The sequence below is a fragment of the Carcharodon carcharias genome, chromosome 8, assembly GCF_017639515.1.
Source record: "Carcharodon carcharias isolate sCarCar2 chromosome 8, sCarCar2.pri, whole genome shotgun sequence".
NCBI lineage: Eukaryota > Metazoa > Chordata > Chondrichthyes > Lamniformes > Lamnidae > Carcharodon > Carcharodon carcharias.
In genome coordinates this window covers 37,606,340-37,624,824 of record NC_054474.1, presented here as the reverse complement: position 1 = coordinate 37,624,824, position 18,485 = coordinate 37,606,340, and the positions used below count along the sequence as shown (strand labels likewise).

At 40.7% G+C, this 18,485-nt stretch overlaps 1 protein-coding gene and 1 pseudogene across 3 annotated transcripts in view; one reads left to right on the top strand and one right to left on the bottom strand.

The window, feature by feature from the left end:
- The window catches only part of fnip1 (folliculin interacting protein 1), a 109,654-nt gene extending 91,169 nt beyond the window's left edge, over positions 1–18,485 (bottom strand). For 2 of the 3 annotated variants that reach the window (XM_041193262.1, XM_041193265.1), the window contains exon 1: positions 18,335–18,485. In XM_041193262.1, the coding sequence (XP_041049196.1) occupies positions 18,335–18,420 (86 nt within the window). In that variant the 5' untranslated portion in view covers positions 18,421–18,485. The remainder of the gene's footprint in view (positions 1–18,334) is intronic. The other variant, XM_041193263.1, reaches the window with a different exon arrangement.
- On the top strand, positions 5,304–5,581 carry LOC121280957 (annotated as a pseudogene).

Below are 18,485 nucleotides of genomic sequence, written 5' to 3'. Positions count from 1 at the left end.
GGCCTATCGAGCCTGCTTCACCATTCAATTAGATCACAGCTGATCTACCTCAATGCCACTTTCCTGTGCTATCCCCATATCCCTTGATATCATTAGTATCCAGAAATCTATTGACTTCCATCTTGATGATTGAGCTTCCACAGCCTTCTGAGGTAGAGAATTCCAAAGATTCACCAACCTCTGAAGAAATTCCCCCTCATCTCCATCTTAAATGTCTTGTCCCTTATTCTGCGGCTGTGTCCTTTGGCTCTAGACTCATCAGCCAGGGGAAACATCCTATCTACATCTACCCTGTCACGCCCTGTAGGAATTCTCTAAGTTTCAATGAGATCACCGCTCATTCTTCTGAACTCTGGAGAACAAAAGGTCCAGTTTCCTCAATCCCTGGGATGGTGGGATTGTCTGACAAATTAAGCTGGTGAACCTGCTTTGCAGTCCGTCTATGGCAGATATTTCCTTCCTTAGATAAGGAGACCAAAACTGTACACAATACTCCAAGTGCAGTCTCATCTAGGCTCTAAAATTGCAGCATGACATCCTTGCTCCTGTGCTCAAATCCCCTTGCAATAAAGGCCAACATACAATTTGCCTTCCTAATTGCTTCTGCACCTGCCTGCTATCTTTTTGTGACTCATGAACAAGGTCACCCAGGTCCCTTTGGACATCAACACTTCCCAGCCCCTCTCCATTTAAGAAATACTCTGCCTTTCTGTTTTTTCCCTATCAAAGTGAATGACTTCACAAGCATTCACATTATATTCCATTTGCCATGTTCCTGCTCATTCACTTAGCTTGTCCAAGTCCTGTTGCATCCTCCTCACAACTCACATTCCCACCCAGTTTTGTGTTATCAGCAAATTTAGAAATATTACATTTGGGCCGCACATCCAAATCATTTATTTAGATTGTGAACAGCTGTGGTTCCAGCACTGATTCTTGAGATACCCCACCAGTAACAGCCTGCCATCCTGAGAATGACCTGTTTATTCCTACGCTGTTTCCTGTCCATTAACGAATTCTCAATCGAAACCAGTATATTTCCCCCTGTCCCATGTGATCTAACTTTGTATACTAACCTCCCGTGTGGGGCCTTATCAAAAGCCTTCTGAAAATTCAAATACACCACATCCACTGGTTCTCTTTTACCTATGCTAAAAGTAACATCCCCAATAATCTTCAACAGGTTTATCAAACATGAGTTCCCCTTCATAAATCCATGTTAATTCTGCCCAATCATATTCTCTAAGCATCTTGTTATCACATCCTTTACAATGGATTCAAACATTTTGTCACCTACTAACATCAAACCAATGGCTCTTTGTATTTCTCCATTTTATCTCTCCCTCCTCCCTTCTTAAATAATGGGGTTATATTTGTTATTTTCCAGTCTGCAGAAAGCTTTCAAGAATCTATGGAATTTTGAAAGATAGCCACCAATACATCCACTATCTCTACAGCCACCTCCTTCAACACTCTGGGGTGTAGCTCATCAGGTTCAGGGGATTCAGGGGATCCCCCTTCAATCCATTTATTTACTGATTGGTTACTACCTCTTCATTAATACCAACTTCTTTCAGTTCCTCATTTTCAAAAAAAAACCTTCATGGCCAAATGTGGCTGGAGCAAAGGGTTTCCATTCTCACTGGAATCTTGGTGTACACAGCAGCAATTAATCAATAATATTTCTATTTGTCTATCAACAAATCGCAGGTGACAGTAATGAAAGCCTTCATAAAGACAAAGTCCAAAGGATAAGCCTGTAGTAAAATTTACTCTCATTGACCTCTCATGCACTAAGTAGAACATGTCCATATTTTGTGGAGATAACACAATTGAGGGCTATAGAAGACCAAAAACCAAATTGACTTTGGATATTCATGCAAGGTGGTTCAACTCCAAATTGCACATTTATAATGTTCATTGGTGCAACACAAAGAAATAGAATACTTAGGGGAACCAGGAAAGTGCAAATTTTGATGGCATTGCTTATTGCATCAGCCTAATCACACGGCTAATGAGGAGAGCTTTAAAACAAATCATGATTGAAATAACTAGATTTAATTCCACTTCAAGGCTGAATTAGGTATTTATTTGACATTTCAGTTTTACAAATCAGGATGGGGAATTCTTTCACATATTAAAGCAAGGGATTGAGGAATAGACCACTTTTCAATCCACTGCTGTCAAACATAAAGCACTTTCAGGTCAGATTTAGTATGCCTATGCAGTGTAGTCTGTCTAGTTCAAAGTTTGATCACTAAACCGCGTTGACTGAGTTTACCTCAGCCAGGTAAGCAACCATATCAGTGTTAACTGGTCTTGACAACCTTGCATTAGAGAGTCAGAGCAAAAGGAAAGTCCAGGATTCCAACTCCTAATTGATATTCAAGTGGTTGGTATTGCATCGAGCACATGTGGTCATCGGGTGAGGAAGGATCAGGCCCCATTACAACGTTTTATACAATCAAGTGGTGCATTAACATTCACAATTCTAGTTTCACACACTGAGAATGTCTTGCAAAATCAATAAGGGTATGGCACCTATTGACCCATACCGTAAGAATGTTAATTTTCTTCTCTGCTGTAGGAGTTAACAAAATGAAAATGTAAAATTGGAATGGTTTAGGCAACAATGGATAAGAAAAAACAATGGCAAAGTTAAATTTTATAGGGGAGGAAAAATACACAAAAAGGATGGGTAGAACTGAAATATTTACTGTTTTGTAATATTGTGTTTTATTTTTATGGTCAACAAAGGTAATAAAGCTACTCCAGTGTTTCAATGCCATTGTATTAACTGAATAAAGTAACCATGCCCAGCAAAACCATTACTTTGCTGGATTTGTTTTTAGTCCAAGAGGTTAGTTCATATTTGTTCAACTTTTAACAGCTCTAAATTACGAACTTAGTGCAATTTTAAAAAAGTTCAATTGTACCATGCCTGCTCAATTTCGGTTTCAAGTGGAGAGGAAAAGAGATATTTGAAGATTATTCCCCCCAGGATTCATTTTAGATGTATGATGGCAACTGATTAAAAACTCATTGATGACTCCTACAGAATGATGACTATGTTTAAAGATTGGCTAGACAACTATGCAGCTTCCGAGCACAAGATGCAGCCCTCTCACCCAATGAATGTGGGAAATATGAAAGAGGCCTTGTAGGGCCAGTTAACTCCGCTGGTTAGAGCGTGCTGCTTGATAACACCGATAGCACAGGTTCTGTCTCCGTAACGACTGAAGTCATTCTTGGGAGCTGCCTCTTCTACTTACCCCATTGGGATATCGTTGAGCCATGATAAGCAATTCTTAGATAATGGGGGAGCTACATGAAGCGAGTGAGAGAACTGATAGACAAACATTCTATAAAATAAACTCTTGATCACAAAATTTGTTGAGACCAATATGGCTCAGCTTCAGTGAAGGCGATCCCAGGAAATGAATCTATCCAAGTTTCCAATGCTCTATTGTGGGCAACGTAGTGATCTTCCAGCAAATATGTTTTTTTAAAAAAACATATTTCAGCGTTGATTTGATGGTAAGGATATCAATATGTACACGATATTCTGAATACAATACTTAACCCAAAGGCATAGATAACAGGCAAGGATAATTTTTTTTTATAAGTATCATCAATGGGTTAGGAGAGTTCAGTGGTGGAGCATGTTGTGGAACCAACATATGATGTCAGAGCTTGCAGAAGAACTGTGAGCTTGCTTCTATGTTGCAAAGTTCAGCAAATCTAAAAAGGCAGAAAATATGCAAATAGCAAGCTTTAAAAAGAGATAGCTGTAACTACAAAGCATGCACGCTCTTCTGGATGGAAAAAGAAACAGAAAAAGAATTTTGAGGTGGTCTCAAAATTTACTCAGGTTAGAGGAGACCATTGCCTCTGAAAACACTCCTAATTTTAAACATTAGAAATTGAGTTAAATTATTGTTTCTACAGCCACTAACATTTGGTTTGAAGGTTGAAGGGCAGGAGGAGATTAGTGATAGGGAGGAGACAATATCACAAAAGGACCTTAAAACAAGGATGAGAATTTTAAAAATCAAGGCATTGACTGGGAGCCAATGTAGATCAGTGCATACAGGGGTGATGTGCGAACGGGACTTGGTTTGAGTTAATACATGGGAAGAACCGCCACATCCTGAGTGCAAACAGATTGTAGGAGCTAAGGGGAAGACACATTAAATGTACAAAAACAACAGTCGTGTGTATGTATCCCCATTCTTGGTGTATTCCAGGGATAGAATGGAGTGGAATACTCTTTCACCATATCAAAACATAAAATAAATACATCAAGAATTAGAATCAACTTTTAGAACCATACATTTACAGCACAGAAGGAAGCCATCTTGAAAGTGTCAGTTCTTGGCTAGAGAAATCCAAATATAATCTCACTGACCAGCTCTTTCCCCAGGTATTCTCCTCCGCTTCTTATATTTATCTATTGTCCCCTTAAAATGATGCAACATTCTCCAGCTCAGCCAGACAGTGGCAAAACATTCCATACACCCACAACCCTCTGCACAAAGAAATTTCTCCCAACTTCTTTCCCCACTCTGATCATTTTAAATTGCTGACCATACACTATCATCGATTCCCAGGGTCTTTTCTTATTCAGCATCAAGACAGTTCATATTTGCTAAGACCTCTTAAATCTCCCATTAGTCAATTCTGTTCCATTAGCAAAGTTCAGCATTTCAAAGCTCCCCTCATAACTAGTTTCCCCATCTCTGGTATTATCCTGATGAATCCATGCTGAATCATCTCTAAAGTCTTAATGTCTTTATATAATGAGGCCTCCAAAACTATACATAATGCTGTGATCAAACCAATGTTTTATTCAAATATATTACTTAATTATTCTTGTACCCCTTCCCCCTATAAAATTAATAAATGCTGTTGACCTCTGACTTTATTGATTTACACATTTACAAAAAGAGTTGTGTATTTAAGCCTTATGGTTTCTGTTCATCCATATCTTTGAGCATCCTTCTAATAAATGTAAACTCCCATTCCTTGCTTCTCCCCAAAAATACGTAGTATGTTACGGTTATCCACATTAAATTGTAACTGTCACCTGTCTTCCGATTCCATTATGTGTCCATTCTTTCCTAAAGTCTTTTACAGTCCTCCTGCCAAATCTCCTACTTTTGTCAGCAAACTGAGTGACTGTGTTTGCTACATCTAATTTTAAAGGATCTATATATACTGAAAACAAGCGGAGGCAACACTAATCCAGCAGAATACCACATCGATAACATCAGTTTGACTTAACCCTTTTCCTGTACATCAAGATGGTGCCTTTGACCAAGAGTCTGCTTTCCCTGTCCGGTTGAAGCATTCGTCAAATTGCAATAAGACAAGTTCACCACAAAACTGGTCCTGACTTTCATGACAAGTATGGAAATGCTATCCTTCTGGGAGAATTAGCGTTGTGTTGCAGTCTGGAGTTATGTTGCGACACAGACTGGGGCTCACATGGAACGTGTCTCCTATTGGCAAGATCACCCCCCAAAATTGGAGAGTTGGAGGGAAGACTAGAGGAATGGATCAAGTGTTTGCAAGAAACTGAGTACAGATGGACTGGATTGCAAATTTGCTTCTAGGCTCATGGCTTCTATTGTACTGATTACCTCTGTATATTGGGTCTCATAGTAAACCAATAAATTATAGAAACTTTAAAAAAAATAACTTTCTACCAATTCCACTTAAACCACACCATTTTTTAAACAAACTTCGTAATCTTGTAAAATGCCTTTTGAAAATACATTAAAAACATCTATTGCATTCCACTTACATAGTCAACTATTTAAAAAAAAAAAGCTCATGTCAAACTCAACATGCATTTAACAGGCCCTCGCTGGCTGTTCCTGCTTACATCAACTTTTTTGATGATTTTTTTTTTTTTTAAGAATTCCTGCGTACATAACAAGTAATCTAAAATACTTCCCAGCTAATGGAACATCCCAATATCATTAATAGCAAGCTTGTTCATCCTCTTATTTACGATTCTTGATAGGTGGCGAATATATTATCACTAGCATCAGGTGCTTCGGCAAGTATAGCATTTTAATCAGTTACCGTTTGTCTCAAATCCTCAGTAAAACTTTAAAAAATAGTTGCCCTTTTTCTCCCCTATTTCATTAATGCTCGTTAAATTTCAAAAATAAAGAAGCACAAGTATTTAAAGTTCACATTTTATAACCAACTGAAAAAAGAGACTAAAATGCAAAATGATCTGATAATCGTCTTGAAAATAAATCGTTCACCAGATTTCCTTTTCAGACTGATTTAAACAGCAGTGACATGTGTCACAAATACTCTGAATGGGAGCAGACTCATGTAGACCCATGATGCAGTAACCATCAGCACAGAGTTGGGCCAAATGGCCCGTTTCTGTGAAGCACCTTCTATGTAGTAATGGAAGTACTGGTCACATCACAAACCTGGTTCCCTGTAGTGACAATACGCTGTAACAAATGCAGAGAGGATGTTAGCATGAACATTGCTTTGCTGCTAAGCATTCATGGTTCAGAACAATGGTCCAGTCATTGTAAGACAAGGTTATGCTGTTCTCAGTTTGAGCACATTGTGCTCTTTTGGTCTATTACTGTAGCAGCTGAATATCCAGCACTTGCTGCTACAGAAACGGAATTTGGTACAGCACAACTGAAAATTCATGTACAAAAACAGAAAATGCTGGAAAAACTCATCAGGTTTAACAACATCTGTGCAGAGAAAAACTCTTCAGAGCTAAAGAGAAGTAAAAATGTGATGAAATTTACACTGTTTTGGGTGGTGAGTGGGGGGGCACAGTGGAGCGGGTAAAGCTGGATAGAGGGCCAGTGATAGTGGGGGCAGAGGAGAGACTGACAAAGATGCCATGAACAAAAGGACAAAGGGGGTCTTAATGGTAGTGGTAAGGGCTAAAGGAGGTGCTGGTATTAAGGTACAAAAGCAGAATGAGATAATAGCAGGACAAGGGTAAGCGCTCTGAAAAGAACAATAACATGAACAAGTGACAGATGGCCCTTGTGGTGGTGGGGTGGGTGGAAGCAGTGGTGGGAAAAAGGCCAAAAATAGGATAAAAAGATGGGGATAAAACAATAAATAAATGAATTAAAATAGAATAAAAAGTGGATAAAAAGTAAAAATTAAATATTGAAAAAAGGGGGTTAAAAAAAAAAAGGGGTGAGGGTAGAGGAGAGAGTTAATGGTTTGAAGTTGTTGAACTCAATGTTAAGTCCGGAAGGCTGTAAAGTGTCTAGTCGGAAGATAAGGTGCTGTTCTTCCAGTTTGCGTTGGGCTTCACTGGAACATTGCAGCAGGCCAAGGACGGACGTGTGGGCATGAGAGCAGGATGATGAGTTGAAATGGCAAGCAACAAGATGATCTGGGTCAGGCTTGCGGACAGGGGAAGGTGTTCCATAAAGTGGTCACCCAGTCTGCGTTTGGTCTCTTCAATGTGGTGGAGACCACAATGGGAGCAGCGAATGCAGCAGACCAAATTGAAGGAGGTGAAGTGAAGCACTGCTTCACCTGAAAGGAGTGTTTGGACTCTTGGACGGTGAGGAGGGAGGAGGTAAAAGGGGTAAGTGTTGCACTTTTTGCGATTGCATAGGAAGGTGGCGTGGGAGGGGGATGAGGTGCTGAGGGTGATGGAGGAGTGGACCAGGGTGTCCCAGAGGGAACAGTCCCTATGGAATGCTGATGGACTGGGGGGGAAACATGATCCTTTGAATGTGAGGCTGGTGGGGTGAAAAGTGAGATCAAGGGGGATCCTATCATGGTTCTGGGAGGGAGAGGAACTTGTGAGGGCAGAGGCACGGGATATGGGTCGGACACGGTTGAGGGCCCTGTCAACCACCGTGGGTGGAAAACCTTGGTTAAGGAAGACATGTCAGAAGTGCCATTTTGGAAAGTCATATCATCAGAATAGATGAGACGAAGGTGAAAGAACTGAGGGAATGGGATGGAATCCTTACAGGATGCAGGGTGAATAGCTGTAGTTGAGGTAGCTGTGGGAGTTGGTGGGCTTATAATGAATATTGGTGGACAGTATATCACCAGAAATTGAGACAGAGAGGTCAAGGAAGGGAAGGGAAGTGTCAGAGATGGACCATGTGAAGGTGATGGAGGGGCGGAATTTGGAAGCAAAGTTGATCAATTATTCCAGGTCCAGATAAGAGCATGAAGAGGCATCAAACCAGTCATCAATGTATCCCAAAAAACGTTGTGGGAGTGGGGCCCCTGAGTAGGACTGGAACAAGGAGCGTTCCACTTACCCCATAAAAAGATACAGGCATAACTGGGGCCCATGCAGGTACCCATAGCCACACCTTTTATTTGGAGGGAGTGAGACAAGTTTAAAGAGAAATTGTTCAGTGAGAGAACAAGTTCATCCAGACAGAGGAGAGTAGTGGTGGATAGGGATTGTTCGGGATTCTGTTCAAGAAAGAAGCAGACAGCCCTCAAATTCTTGGTTACTAGGCTACAGAGCAAGTCTGTTAGATGGATTCATTCCTCCTCTACTCCCTAAATACACTTCTGGAGGCTGTATTCAGTTAAGTACAGGCTATCCCTTAATAGCAAAGTTCACTTCTTCAGGGAGGAGGAAGGGTTGTGATCATGAGGTCAGTTATATTAAGCATGAAATGCCAACTGGATGCAATGCTGATCACATTTCCATTGTTGATATCCATTCAAGAGAAAAAAAATCTTCTACTTCCCACTCCTGAGAATTGTCTGCTCCATGCACATGTTTGGCTAAATGATCCCAGGTTGTTGATCATGATGTTAGCTAATTAGCAATTACAACTTGAGGGTTAATTTTTGATCCACCACTGACAGACTTTCTGGTCTCCAAATGATGGTATCATTGAGGTAGGGAGCTGTGTAGAAAACAGAGGGCACAAAAATCACATTGTACTGGTGTACTAAAACTGGAGAAAACACCCTACACTATTATCTCTTCCACATTTGCAATATGTACATAAGGGTAGGAGGTCATTTTTGCCCTTCAAGCTGGGTCTGCCATTCAATACAGCTCATCTAACTCAAACTCCATCTTTCTGCATTACCCCCATAGTATCTATACCCAAAGTCTGAACACCCTCAGCCTCTGGGTAGAAAAATCTGAAGGTTCCCTACCCTTTGAATGATGAAATTTTTCATCTTAATCCTAAATGGCTGATCTTTTATTTTGAGACTGTGACCCTGAGTTTGAGACTTCCAGGAAGCAGAAACATCAACCTTGTCAAGCCCCTTAAGTATTTCACATCTATTTCAACTGGATTACCTTCCATTCTTCTAAACTCTAGGGCATATAGAGGTAGTCTACTCAGCTTCTCCCCATTGGTCAATCCCTTCATCCCAGGAACCAGCCCCACGAGCCTTCATTGCACTCCCTCTCGGGGAAGTATAACCATCCTGAGATACAGAGACCAAAACATCACATAGTATTCTACTGGTCGCATAATTGCAGTAAGACCTATTTACTCATACTCCATTCCATTTGTAATAAAGGCTAACATGCAGATTCAGCGAGCAATTAACTTTGTGATGTGCACAAGAACACATTGCTCTCTTGGTATATAAACATTTTCCAATCTCTTACCAGTTGAAAAATATTCTGCTTTTCCATTTTTCCTACCAAGTGGATAGCTTAAATTTGTCCACACTGTACTCCACCTGTCATGTAACTCATCTACAACCCTTTCCAGCTTCTTTGCATCCTCCCAACGACTTACTACCCCACCTCTTTGTATCATCAGCAAACTTGGATACGTTTCTCTACATATCTCTGCATGAGTCGGCAGCAAAAAGGGAAAATATTTCTGCTTCTGGACAAAACGTTAATTTAAATTACCTTGTGGAAAAACATTCACACCTGGTTTCTCCAGATGGCAAGTTGCCCTTTTCTGTCAGTACAACCAGGAAACATGGCAGAAGTTTGTGGGTCCTGCATCGTTGCACGTACCAAAGGTTGAGATAGATTTTGAGTTACTCAGGGAAATCAGTGGATGTGGGGAGTGGGCAAGGAAGTGGAGTTGAGGCAGAAGATCAGCCATGATTGTATTCACTGGCTGGACAGGTTCAAGGGGCCAAATGCTCTACTCTTAAGGCCACAGCAATGATACCAGTCAAGCCAATAGTTAACTGAAGATCATGGCATGGAATTTGTTGGTTCGAGCATTCATTGTTCTTCCCCATTTAAATCAATGGTGATGTCCAATTTGGTGCATAAAAGCTGCTTTGATCACTTGGACTGAATCAGAACAGTGCTGGTAACTCGGCGGCATGACTTATGTCGAATCATGAAGAATGCAAAATTTCACTAAAGAACTTTAAAAGCTGGAAAAGTCATTGACTTAAGTCAATTTCAAACATACTGGCAATTATGTGGAATAAAATAAATATAAATTGAGACATCGATATGCAGATAAGTGAACTAGTCAACATCCTTTAATTGAAGATGTTGACTGATCCATTGGCAAATATCAAGTCCGTTGGTAATTTTTTAAAAAAAAAAGACAACCTAGAGTTGTTTTGTATAATGGTTCAATCATCCTATTTAGGAACATAGGATTAGAAATGATTGGAAGTAGGTGTCCAGGATATCCTAGATGCCTGGTTACTCAGTAATTGGACTCCTGCAATTCCCTACAGATTCTCGATCATCCCGCCCTCTTTAATCGCTTATGCTTGTATATTTAAATCTGGCAAAACCACCCCCCACCAATATTTAGACCATAATAAGACCATAAGATGTCTGAGCAGAAGTAGGCCATTCAACTCATCGAGTCTGCTCCGCCATTCAATGAGATCATGGCTAATCTGATAATCCTCAACTCCACTTTCCTGCTTTTCCCCCAAACCCTTGATTCCCTTATTGATTAAAAAGCTGTCTATCTCAGCCTTGAATATACTTAACGACCCAGTCTCTACAGCCCTCAGTGCTAAAGAGTTCCACAGATTGGCTATCCTCAAAAAATTTTTAAATGGATGCCCCCTTACTCTGAGATATGCCTTCTGGTCCTGGACTCTCCCACAAGGGAAAACAACCTCTCAATCTACCCTGTCAAGCCCCCTAAGAATCTTATATGTTTCAATAAGGTCACCTCTCATTCTTCTTAATCCAGTGCGTACAGGCCCAACCTACTCAACCTGCCCTCAAAAGAAAATCCCTCCATACCTGGGATCAACCTAGTGAACCTTCCCTGGTCTGCCTCCAATGCCGATATATATCTTTCCTCAGATAAGGGGACCAAAATTGTTCATGACATTCTAGGCATGATCTAACTAGTGCCTTGAATAGTCTTAGCAAGACTTCCCTATTTTTTACACTCCATTCCCTTTTGAAATAAAAGCCAACATTCCATTTGCTTTTCCTATTACCTGTTGAACTTGTATGCTAGCTTTTTGGGATTCATGCACAAGGACTCCCAAATCCCTCTGTGTTGCAGCCTTCTGCAGTCCTTCTCTATTTAAGTAATATTCAGCTCCTCTATTCTTCCTGCCAAAGTGATTACCTCACATTATATTCCATTTTCCAAGTTTTTGCCCACTCACTTAACCTGTCTATACCCCTCTGTAGACTCCTCGTGTCATCCTCACCACTTGCCTTCCCACCTATTTTTGTGTCATCTGCAATCCTGGCAATAGTACATTCACTTCCCTCATCCAAGTCATTACTATATATTGTAAATAATTGAGGCCCCAGCACTGATCCCTGTGGCACTCCACTAGTTACAGGCTGCCATCCCAAAAATACCACCCCTTATCCCAACTCTGTCTTCCATTAGGTAGTCAATCTTCTATCCATGCTAATATACTACACCAAAACCATGGGCTCTTATCTTAAGTAGCCTTATGTGTGGTATCTTATCGAACGCCTTTCGGAATTCCAAATATATTATGTATACTGGTTCCCCTTTTATCTATCCTGCTTGTTACCTCCTCAAAGAACTCTAATGAATTTGTTAGGCATGATTTCCCCTTCATGAAGCCACACTGTCTCTGTATGATTAGATTATGTATTTCTAAATGCTCTGCTGTTACATCCTTTATAATAGACTCCAATATTTTCCCAGCGACGGATGTTAAGCTAACTGGTCTATAGTTACCTTTTTTTTGTCTCCCTTTTTGAATAAGGGTGTTACATTGGCAGTTTTCCAATCCTCTGGGACTTTTCCAGAATCTAAGGATTCTTGAAAGACTACTACTAGTGCATCCACTATCCCTGCAGCTACTTCCTTTAATATCCTAGGACACAACCCATCAAGTCTAGGAGTCTTATCGGCCTTTAGCCCCATTACTTTCCCTAGTACTTTTTCACTAGTGATAGTTATTATACTGTGCCTCCCCCCCTTTTTGCCCCTTGAGTATTTGGTATTTTTGGAATGCTATTAGTATCTTCTACCACGAAGACTGATGCAAAGTGTTTATTCAACTCCTCTGCCATTTCCTGGTTCCCCATTAGTATTTCCCCAGCCTCATTCTGTAAGGAGCCTATGTTCACTTTGGTATCTCTCTCTTCCTTTTTATATATTTAAAGAAGCTCTTACTATCCGTTTTTATATTACTTGCTAGCTTACCCTCAGTTTATTTTCTCTTTAGTTTTTTGGTCATCTTTTGTTGGTTTTTAAAACTTTCCCAATCCTCTGGCTTACTATTAATCTTTGCCACATTGTATGCCTTTTCTTTCATTGTGATACTGTCCTTAACTTCCTTGGTTAACCATGATTGGTTTATCCCCTTCCTTGAATCCGTCTTCCTCACTGGGATATATCTTGTTGAGTGTCATGAACTATTTCCTTAAACATCTGCCACTGTTCATCAACTGTCTTTTATGCTAAACTGCTTTCCCAGTCCACTCCAGCCAACTCTGCCTTCATTCCATTGTAATTACCCTTATTTAAGTTTAGCAGTTGTTTCTGACCCAGGTTTCGCACTCTCAAACTGAATGCTAAATTCTACCATATTATGGTCATTATTTCCTCAGATCATTTATTAAACCTGCCTCATTACACACTACCAGATCTAAAATAGCCTGATCCCTGGTTGGATTCACAACATATTGGTCTAAGAAACTGTCCTGAATACACTATTAATTCTTGCTTGTGTCTACCTCTGTCAATTTGATTTTCACAATCTACATGAAGATTAAAGTCACCCATGATTAATGTACTGCTTTTTTTTTTTACATGCCCTCATTATCTCCTGATTTATTCTCTGTCCTACAGTACAGCTGTCAGGGGGCCTATAGACTACTCCGTGTCTTCTTTCCCTTGTTATTTCTTACCTCCAACCAAATGGATTCTACATCTTCCAATTCAAGATCCTTTCTTGCTATCATATTTATTCCATCACGTATTGACAAAGCTACCCCACCACTCTCCTTCCTGCCCTTCAAAATGTCACATACCCCTGAATATTTAGTTCCCAGGTTGATCTCCTTGTAACCACATCTCCATAATGGCTATAAGATTATACCCATTAACCTCTATTTGTACCGTTAATTCATTTATTTTGTTCCAAATACTACGTACATTTAAGGGCCATTAATGTTGCCTTTCTACCATTTTCCCCCTTTTGACCCTATTTGCTGCTGTTTTTACGTTTGCACATGTCCCTTCATGTCAGACTTCGGGTATCATTACCTAAATAGCTGCCCTGCAAGGCTGCCATATCTTTTTGCTTTGCAAGCCTATGTATCTCTTTCCACAACCCTCCCCCACTCTATTCAGTTTAAAGCCTTCTCTACAGCCAGAGTTGTTCAGTTCACTAGGACACTGGTCCCAGCATGGTTCATGTGAAGGCCGTCCCACTAGAATAGCTCCCTTCCACCCCAGTATTAGTGCCAGAGCCCCATGAACCAGAACCCATTTCTGGTGTGGACACAGGCACAGGCTGTAGGGAGGATGAGCAAACTGACCATAGCACCATGGTACAGAGCACCATTCAAGTGGGGAGAGAAAAGAGAAATGTTGTAGAAATAGGGGGTAGTTTCGCTAGGGGGATAAATACTGTTCTATGCAGCAAAGACAGAGTCTCGAATGCTGTGTTGCCTATCAGGTGCCAAGGTTAGTGCCATTTCTCCCATGCCAATCTAATCATGTATTTCCCTCTCCAGTCTTATTTATCCTATGCTAATTTGCATGTGGCTCAGGTAGCAATCCAGAGATTACCACCTTGGTGGTTCTGCTTTTTAAATTTAGCCCCGAGCTGCTCGTAGTCCCTCATCAGAACCTCTTTCCTAGTCCTATCTACGTCATTGGTACGTACATAGACCACGACTACTAGATTCTTCCCCTCCCACTCTAAGTTTCTCTCTAGCCCAAAAGAGATGGCTTTAACCTTGGCACCTGATAGGCAACACAGCCTTCGAGACTCTGTCTTTGCTGCATAGAACAGTATTTATCCCCCTAGCTATACTACCCCCTATTACTACAACATTTCTCTTTTCTCTCCCCACTTGAATGGTGCTCTGTACCATGGTGCTATGGTCAGTTTGCTCATCCTCCCTGCAGCCTGTGCCCATGTCCACACCAGGAGCAAGAACCTCATACCTATTGGACAAGGGCACCAGCTGAGGCTTCTCCAAAGCTAAATTCTGGATCCCCATACCTATCTCACATGCAGTCACACCCTCCTGTCCCTGACCATGGACCAAATTTAATGTAATTAATCTAAGAGGTGTGACTGCCTCCTAAAACAGTGTCCAGGTAACTCTCCCCCTCCCTGGTATGTCGCAGTGTCTGCGGCTTGGACTCCAGCACATCAACTCTGAGCCGAAGTTCCTCGAGCAGCCAACACTTGCTGCAGATATGGTCACCGTGGATTACACTGGTGTCCACCAGCTCCCACATGCTACATCTGCAACACATCGCCTGCCCAGCCATCTCTATTCTACTTAAATTAATTTGGTTGTTAAATATTTTAAAAATGAATTGAACTATACTCTTCAGTTTTAAATAACATCTGAGTTAAACCACTTGGCGAATTAAAGAGACAGGGAAGAGATACCCACCAATCACCTGTTTTCCTGTAACATCACACTTCGGCTCTAACAGGTAGAAAGGGCTCTCTGCCGCCGGTTTTTATCTCCTGCCGCCACTGCCCTTCTCACGCAGATCCACCCTCTGTGTGAACTGTTTTAAATCATGGCTCATCTCTCGCTGCTTTAAAACTATCAACTATTAAAGTGTTAAACTTGGCACACAACACGATGGAGGGTTGTGAAAACGAGACTTGATCTCCAGAAGGACTGTGCGGTGGTCAATCCTACCAATACTGTCAGGCAGATGCATCTGCACCAGGTAGATTGGTGAGGATGAGGTCAAGTAGGTTTTTTCCTCCTGTTGGTTGTCTCACCACTTGCTGCAGATCTAGTCTAGGAGTTGTGTTTTTTAGGACTCAGGCAGCTCGGACATGAGTGGCACTACCGACGCACTCTCGATGATGAACATTGAAGTTCCCCCACCCAGAGTACATTCTGTGCCCTTGCCACCCTCAGTGCTTTCCTCCAAGTGGTGCTCAACATGGAGGAGTACTGATTCATCAGCTGGGGGGGAGGGCAGTGGTGGTGGTGGTGGTATGTGTTAACCAGCAGGAGGTTTCCTTGACCTGAAGCTATGAGACTCCATGGGGGTCAAGAGTCAATGTGGAGGACTCCCTGGGCAATTCTGTCGGTGGGACAGGACAGTGATGGTGCTGTCTGGGGCATAGTCATACTCATGGGATCATACATTTCAGACTAGACTGTGGGACAGCTCTTCCAATTTTGGCACAAGCCCTCAGGTGTTAATATGGAGGGCCTGGCATATTCGACAGGGCTGAGTGTGCCCTTGCAGTTTCCAGTGCCTAGGTCGATGCCAGGTGGGCAGTATGGTTTCAATATTCCTTTTAGACTTCATAAGGAGATCTGAATGGTTTGAAAGGGCATTTATGAATCAACCACATTGCTGAGAGTCTGGAGTCACATGCAGGCCAGACCAGGTAAGGATGGCCGATTTCCTTCCCTAAAGGACATTAATGAACCAAATGGGTTTTTAATGACAAGCGACAATGGTTTCATGGTCATCATTAGAATTAAAAAAGTTATTAAATGAATTAATTGAACGTAATTAATTGAATTTAAAATTCCAATAGTTGCCCTGATGGGATTTGAACCCATCTTACCAGAACATTCGCCTGGGCCTCTGGATTACTGGTCCAGTGACATTACCAATGCACCACTGCCTACCCTTTATATTCTAAGGGTAGATTAAACGGTATAAACCAACATACATTCCAGGCTCTAAATATAGAATAAACCAACTCATTCAAGAAGCACTCATCTATACATCTTCAGATATAAATGAAAAACATTAATTTCAGCCATAAAAGATACAATTATGACAGTAAACATGAAAGCTGTTAAGTCTGACACAAAGGTGATCAAAAATTAATACATATAACGCTGCAGATTTAACATATTACAGTCTGAATTGTAAATTTAAAAATGCATTTAATTTTCTCAAACTCAGTGAAATACCACCAGAATATGGTTCACATTCATCACATTTACAGCCTTCAAGGAAACAAAAAAAAAAATTCCTGAGGAAAGACTTCACTCCAATTTTATTAACTAGCCTGTAGAAAGGTGTTTTGCCTCGACTTTTGGGGGCGAGGGAGGGGAGACGAGGTAAAGGGAAGACAAGGTTAAAAAAAGGAGGAACAAGAAGTAAAGATAAATAAAAAGAGGGATGGAAACATCTCAAACAACAAAGGAGTAATGCTAATAAAAACAAAAAGTGCTGGAAATACTCAGTTGGTCAGGCAGTATCTGTCGAGAGAGAAGCAGAGTTAAAGTTTCAGGTCAGTTACTTTTTATCAGAACAGATGAAACGTTAATTGTGTTTCTATCTCCACAGATGCTGCCTGACCTACTGAGTATTTCCAGCATTTTCTGTTTTTAATTTCAGATTTCCAGCATCCAAAGTATTTTCTTTTTGTATAAAAGGATTAAAACTCTGTTTTACCAGGCAAAGATCTTGGCCTCCTTAAAAAGGAAAATAGCTAATTTACAGCAAAATAATTACAAGCACTGATCCATAGTCTGTTAAGGTTTTTACTTCCTTAGATTATGTCATTAGGTACACATACTGATATGAAGGCCAATTGTAATGTTTCTACCACTACACTAGCTGAGATCTACCAAATCAGCACAGGCAGAAGATTTAATCTAGGCCCCTTCTTGTCCACATAATAGTATGAGAAAAAAGTGTATTTTTGGAAAACATTTAGCATGTACATTAATTCCCACCCCCATTTACTCTTAATAGGTCATTTTGTGAAAGTTCTCCTTTATTCACTGGGTCCTTCTGGCTGAAGACAAGGTACAAAATGCTGGATTTTACATCTGAAAACATTACTTCATTTAAATACACATTTCTGTTAAGTTCCCACCTTAAAAACACACCGAATTTTCCACTTCACTACAACACAAATCAACATCAGGATTACTATGCACTGCGTGTCAGTATTCACATTCGTTCCAATAAGATTGTTTATATAATGCAGCCCATGCGACTCCATTTAATTATCTACTTTCAGTCTGATGCAGCTTTAAAAGGGATCTCGTACAGCTTTAAAAAAGAAATAAACAGTAATAAACCACGATATGTCTTGATGTGAATGCTGAATTGGTGCATCATCAGGGGGAAAAAAACGTTAACCATACAAAAAGGTATTCAACATAAAAGCTGTATTATTTGAAGATGTGCATTTTTAGAAGAAACAATCCTATAACAGATCAAACATCCGAAACCACACCGACCCACAGTGATCAGCATCGTGAATAGTTTAATGTAAAGATGGTTCAAAAAGGCTGATACGAAGCCGAATTCAGCGTTTTTCGCATTCGTTTCTATTCGGGATTCAAGGCGTTTTTTTTTCCATTTTTGACTTTCAGCCAAGTCTTTATCTCAACAATTGTCACAAGATGAAAAAGCACGTGTAGGTCCACCCAACCACTAAGAACGACACGTACAAAGACGTTCTTCCCCAAAAATAAGGCAAAGAACAACAGACGCCCAGTGAAGCATTCTCAAAATGAGCACGAATTACAGCCTGTACACGGGCGAAACTCAAAAAGATATAAGCAACACAAAGAATGCATCAATTCCTTGCTGGAATACACTTCCGTATTTTGGATACATTGTATCTGCCAGCGCTGCGCTTCACTTTCACTCACTGTATCATTTCCAACTATCGATACTCTTTGGTGCAATTCTTCTCTTGAGAGGAGAAAGGGTTCACAACACGTAAATGCAATTCTTACCTGAAGGCATTGTCCACCTTCGAACCTTTGGGGGAAATTAAGCCATTCCGCTTATTAAAGAGTTTCTGAAATAAAGTCGGTGGCATTTTTTGTTCCTTGTAGATGTGAGAATTGGAGTGTAAGTCACTAACCCATCGAGCTCCACTGTCAT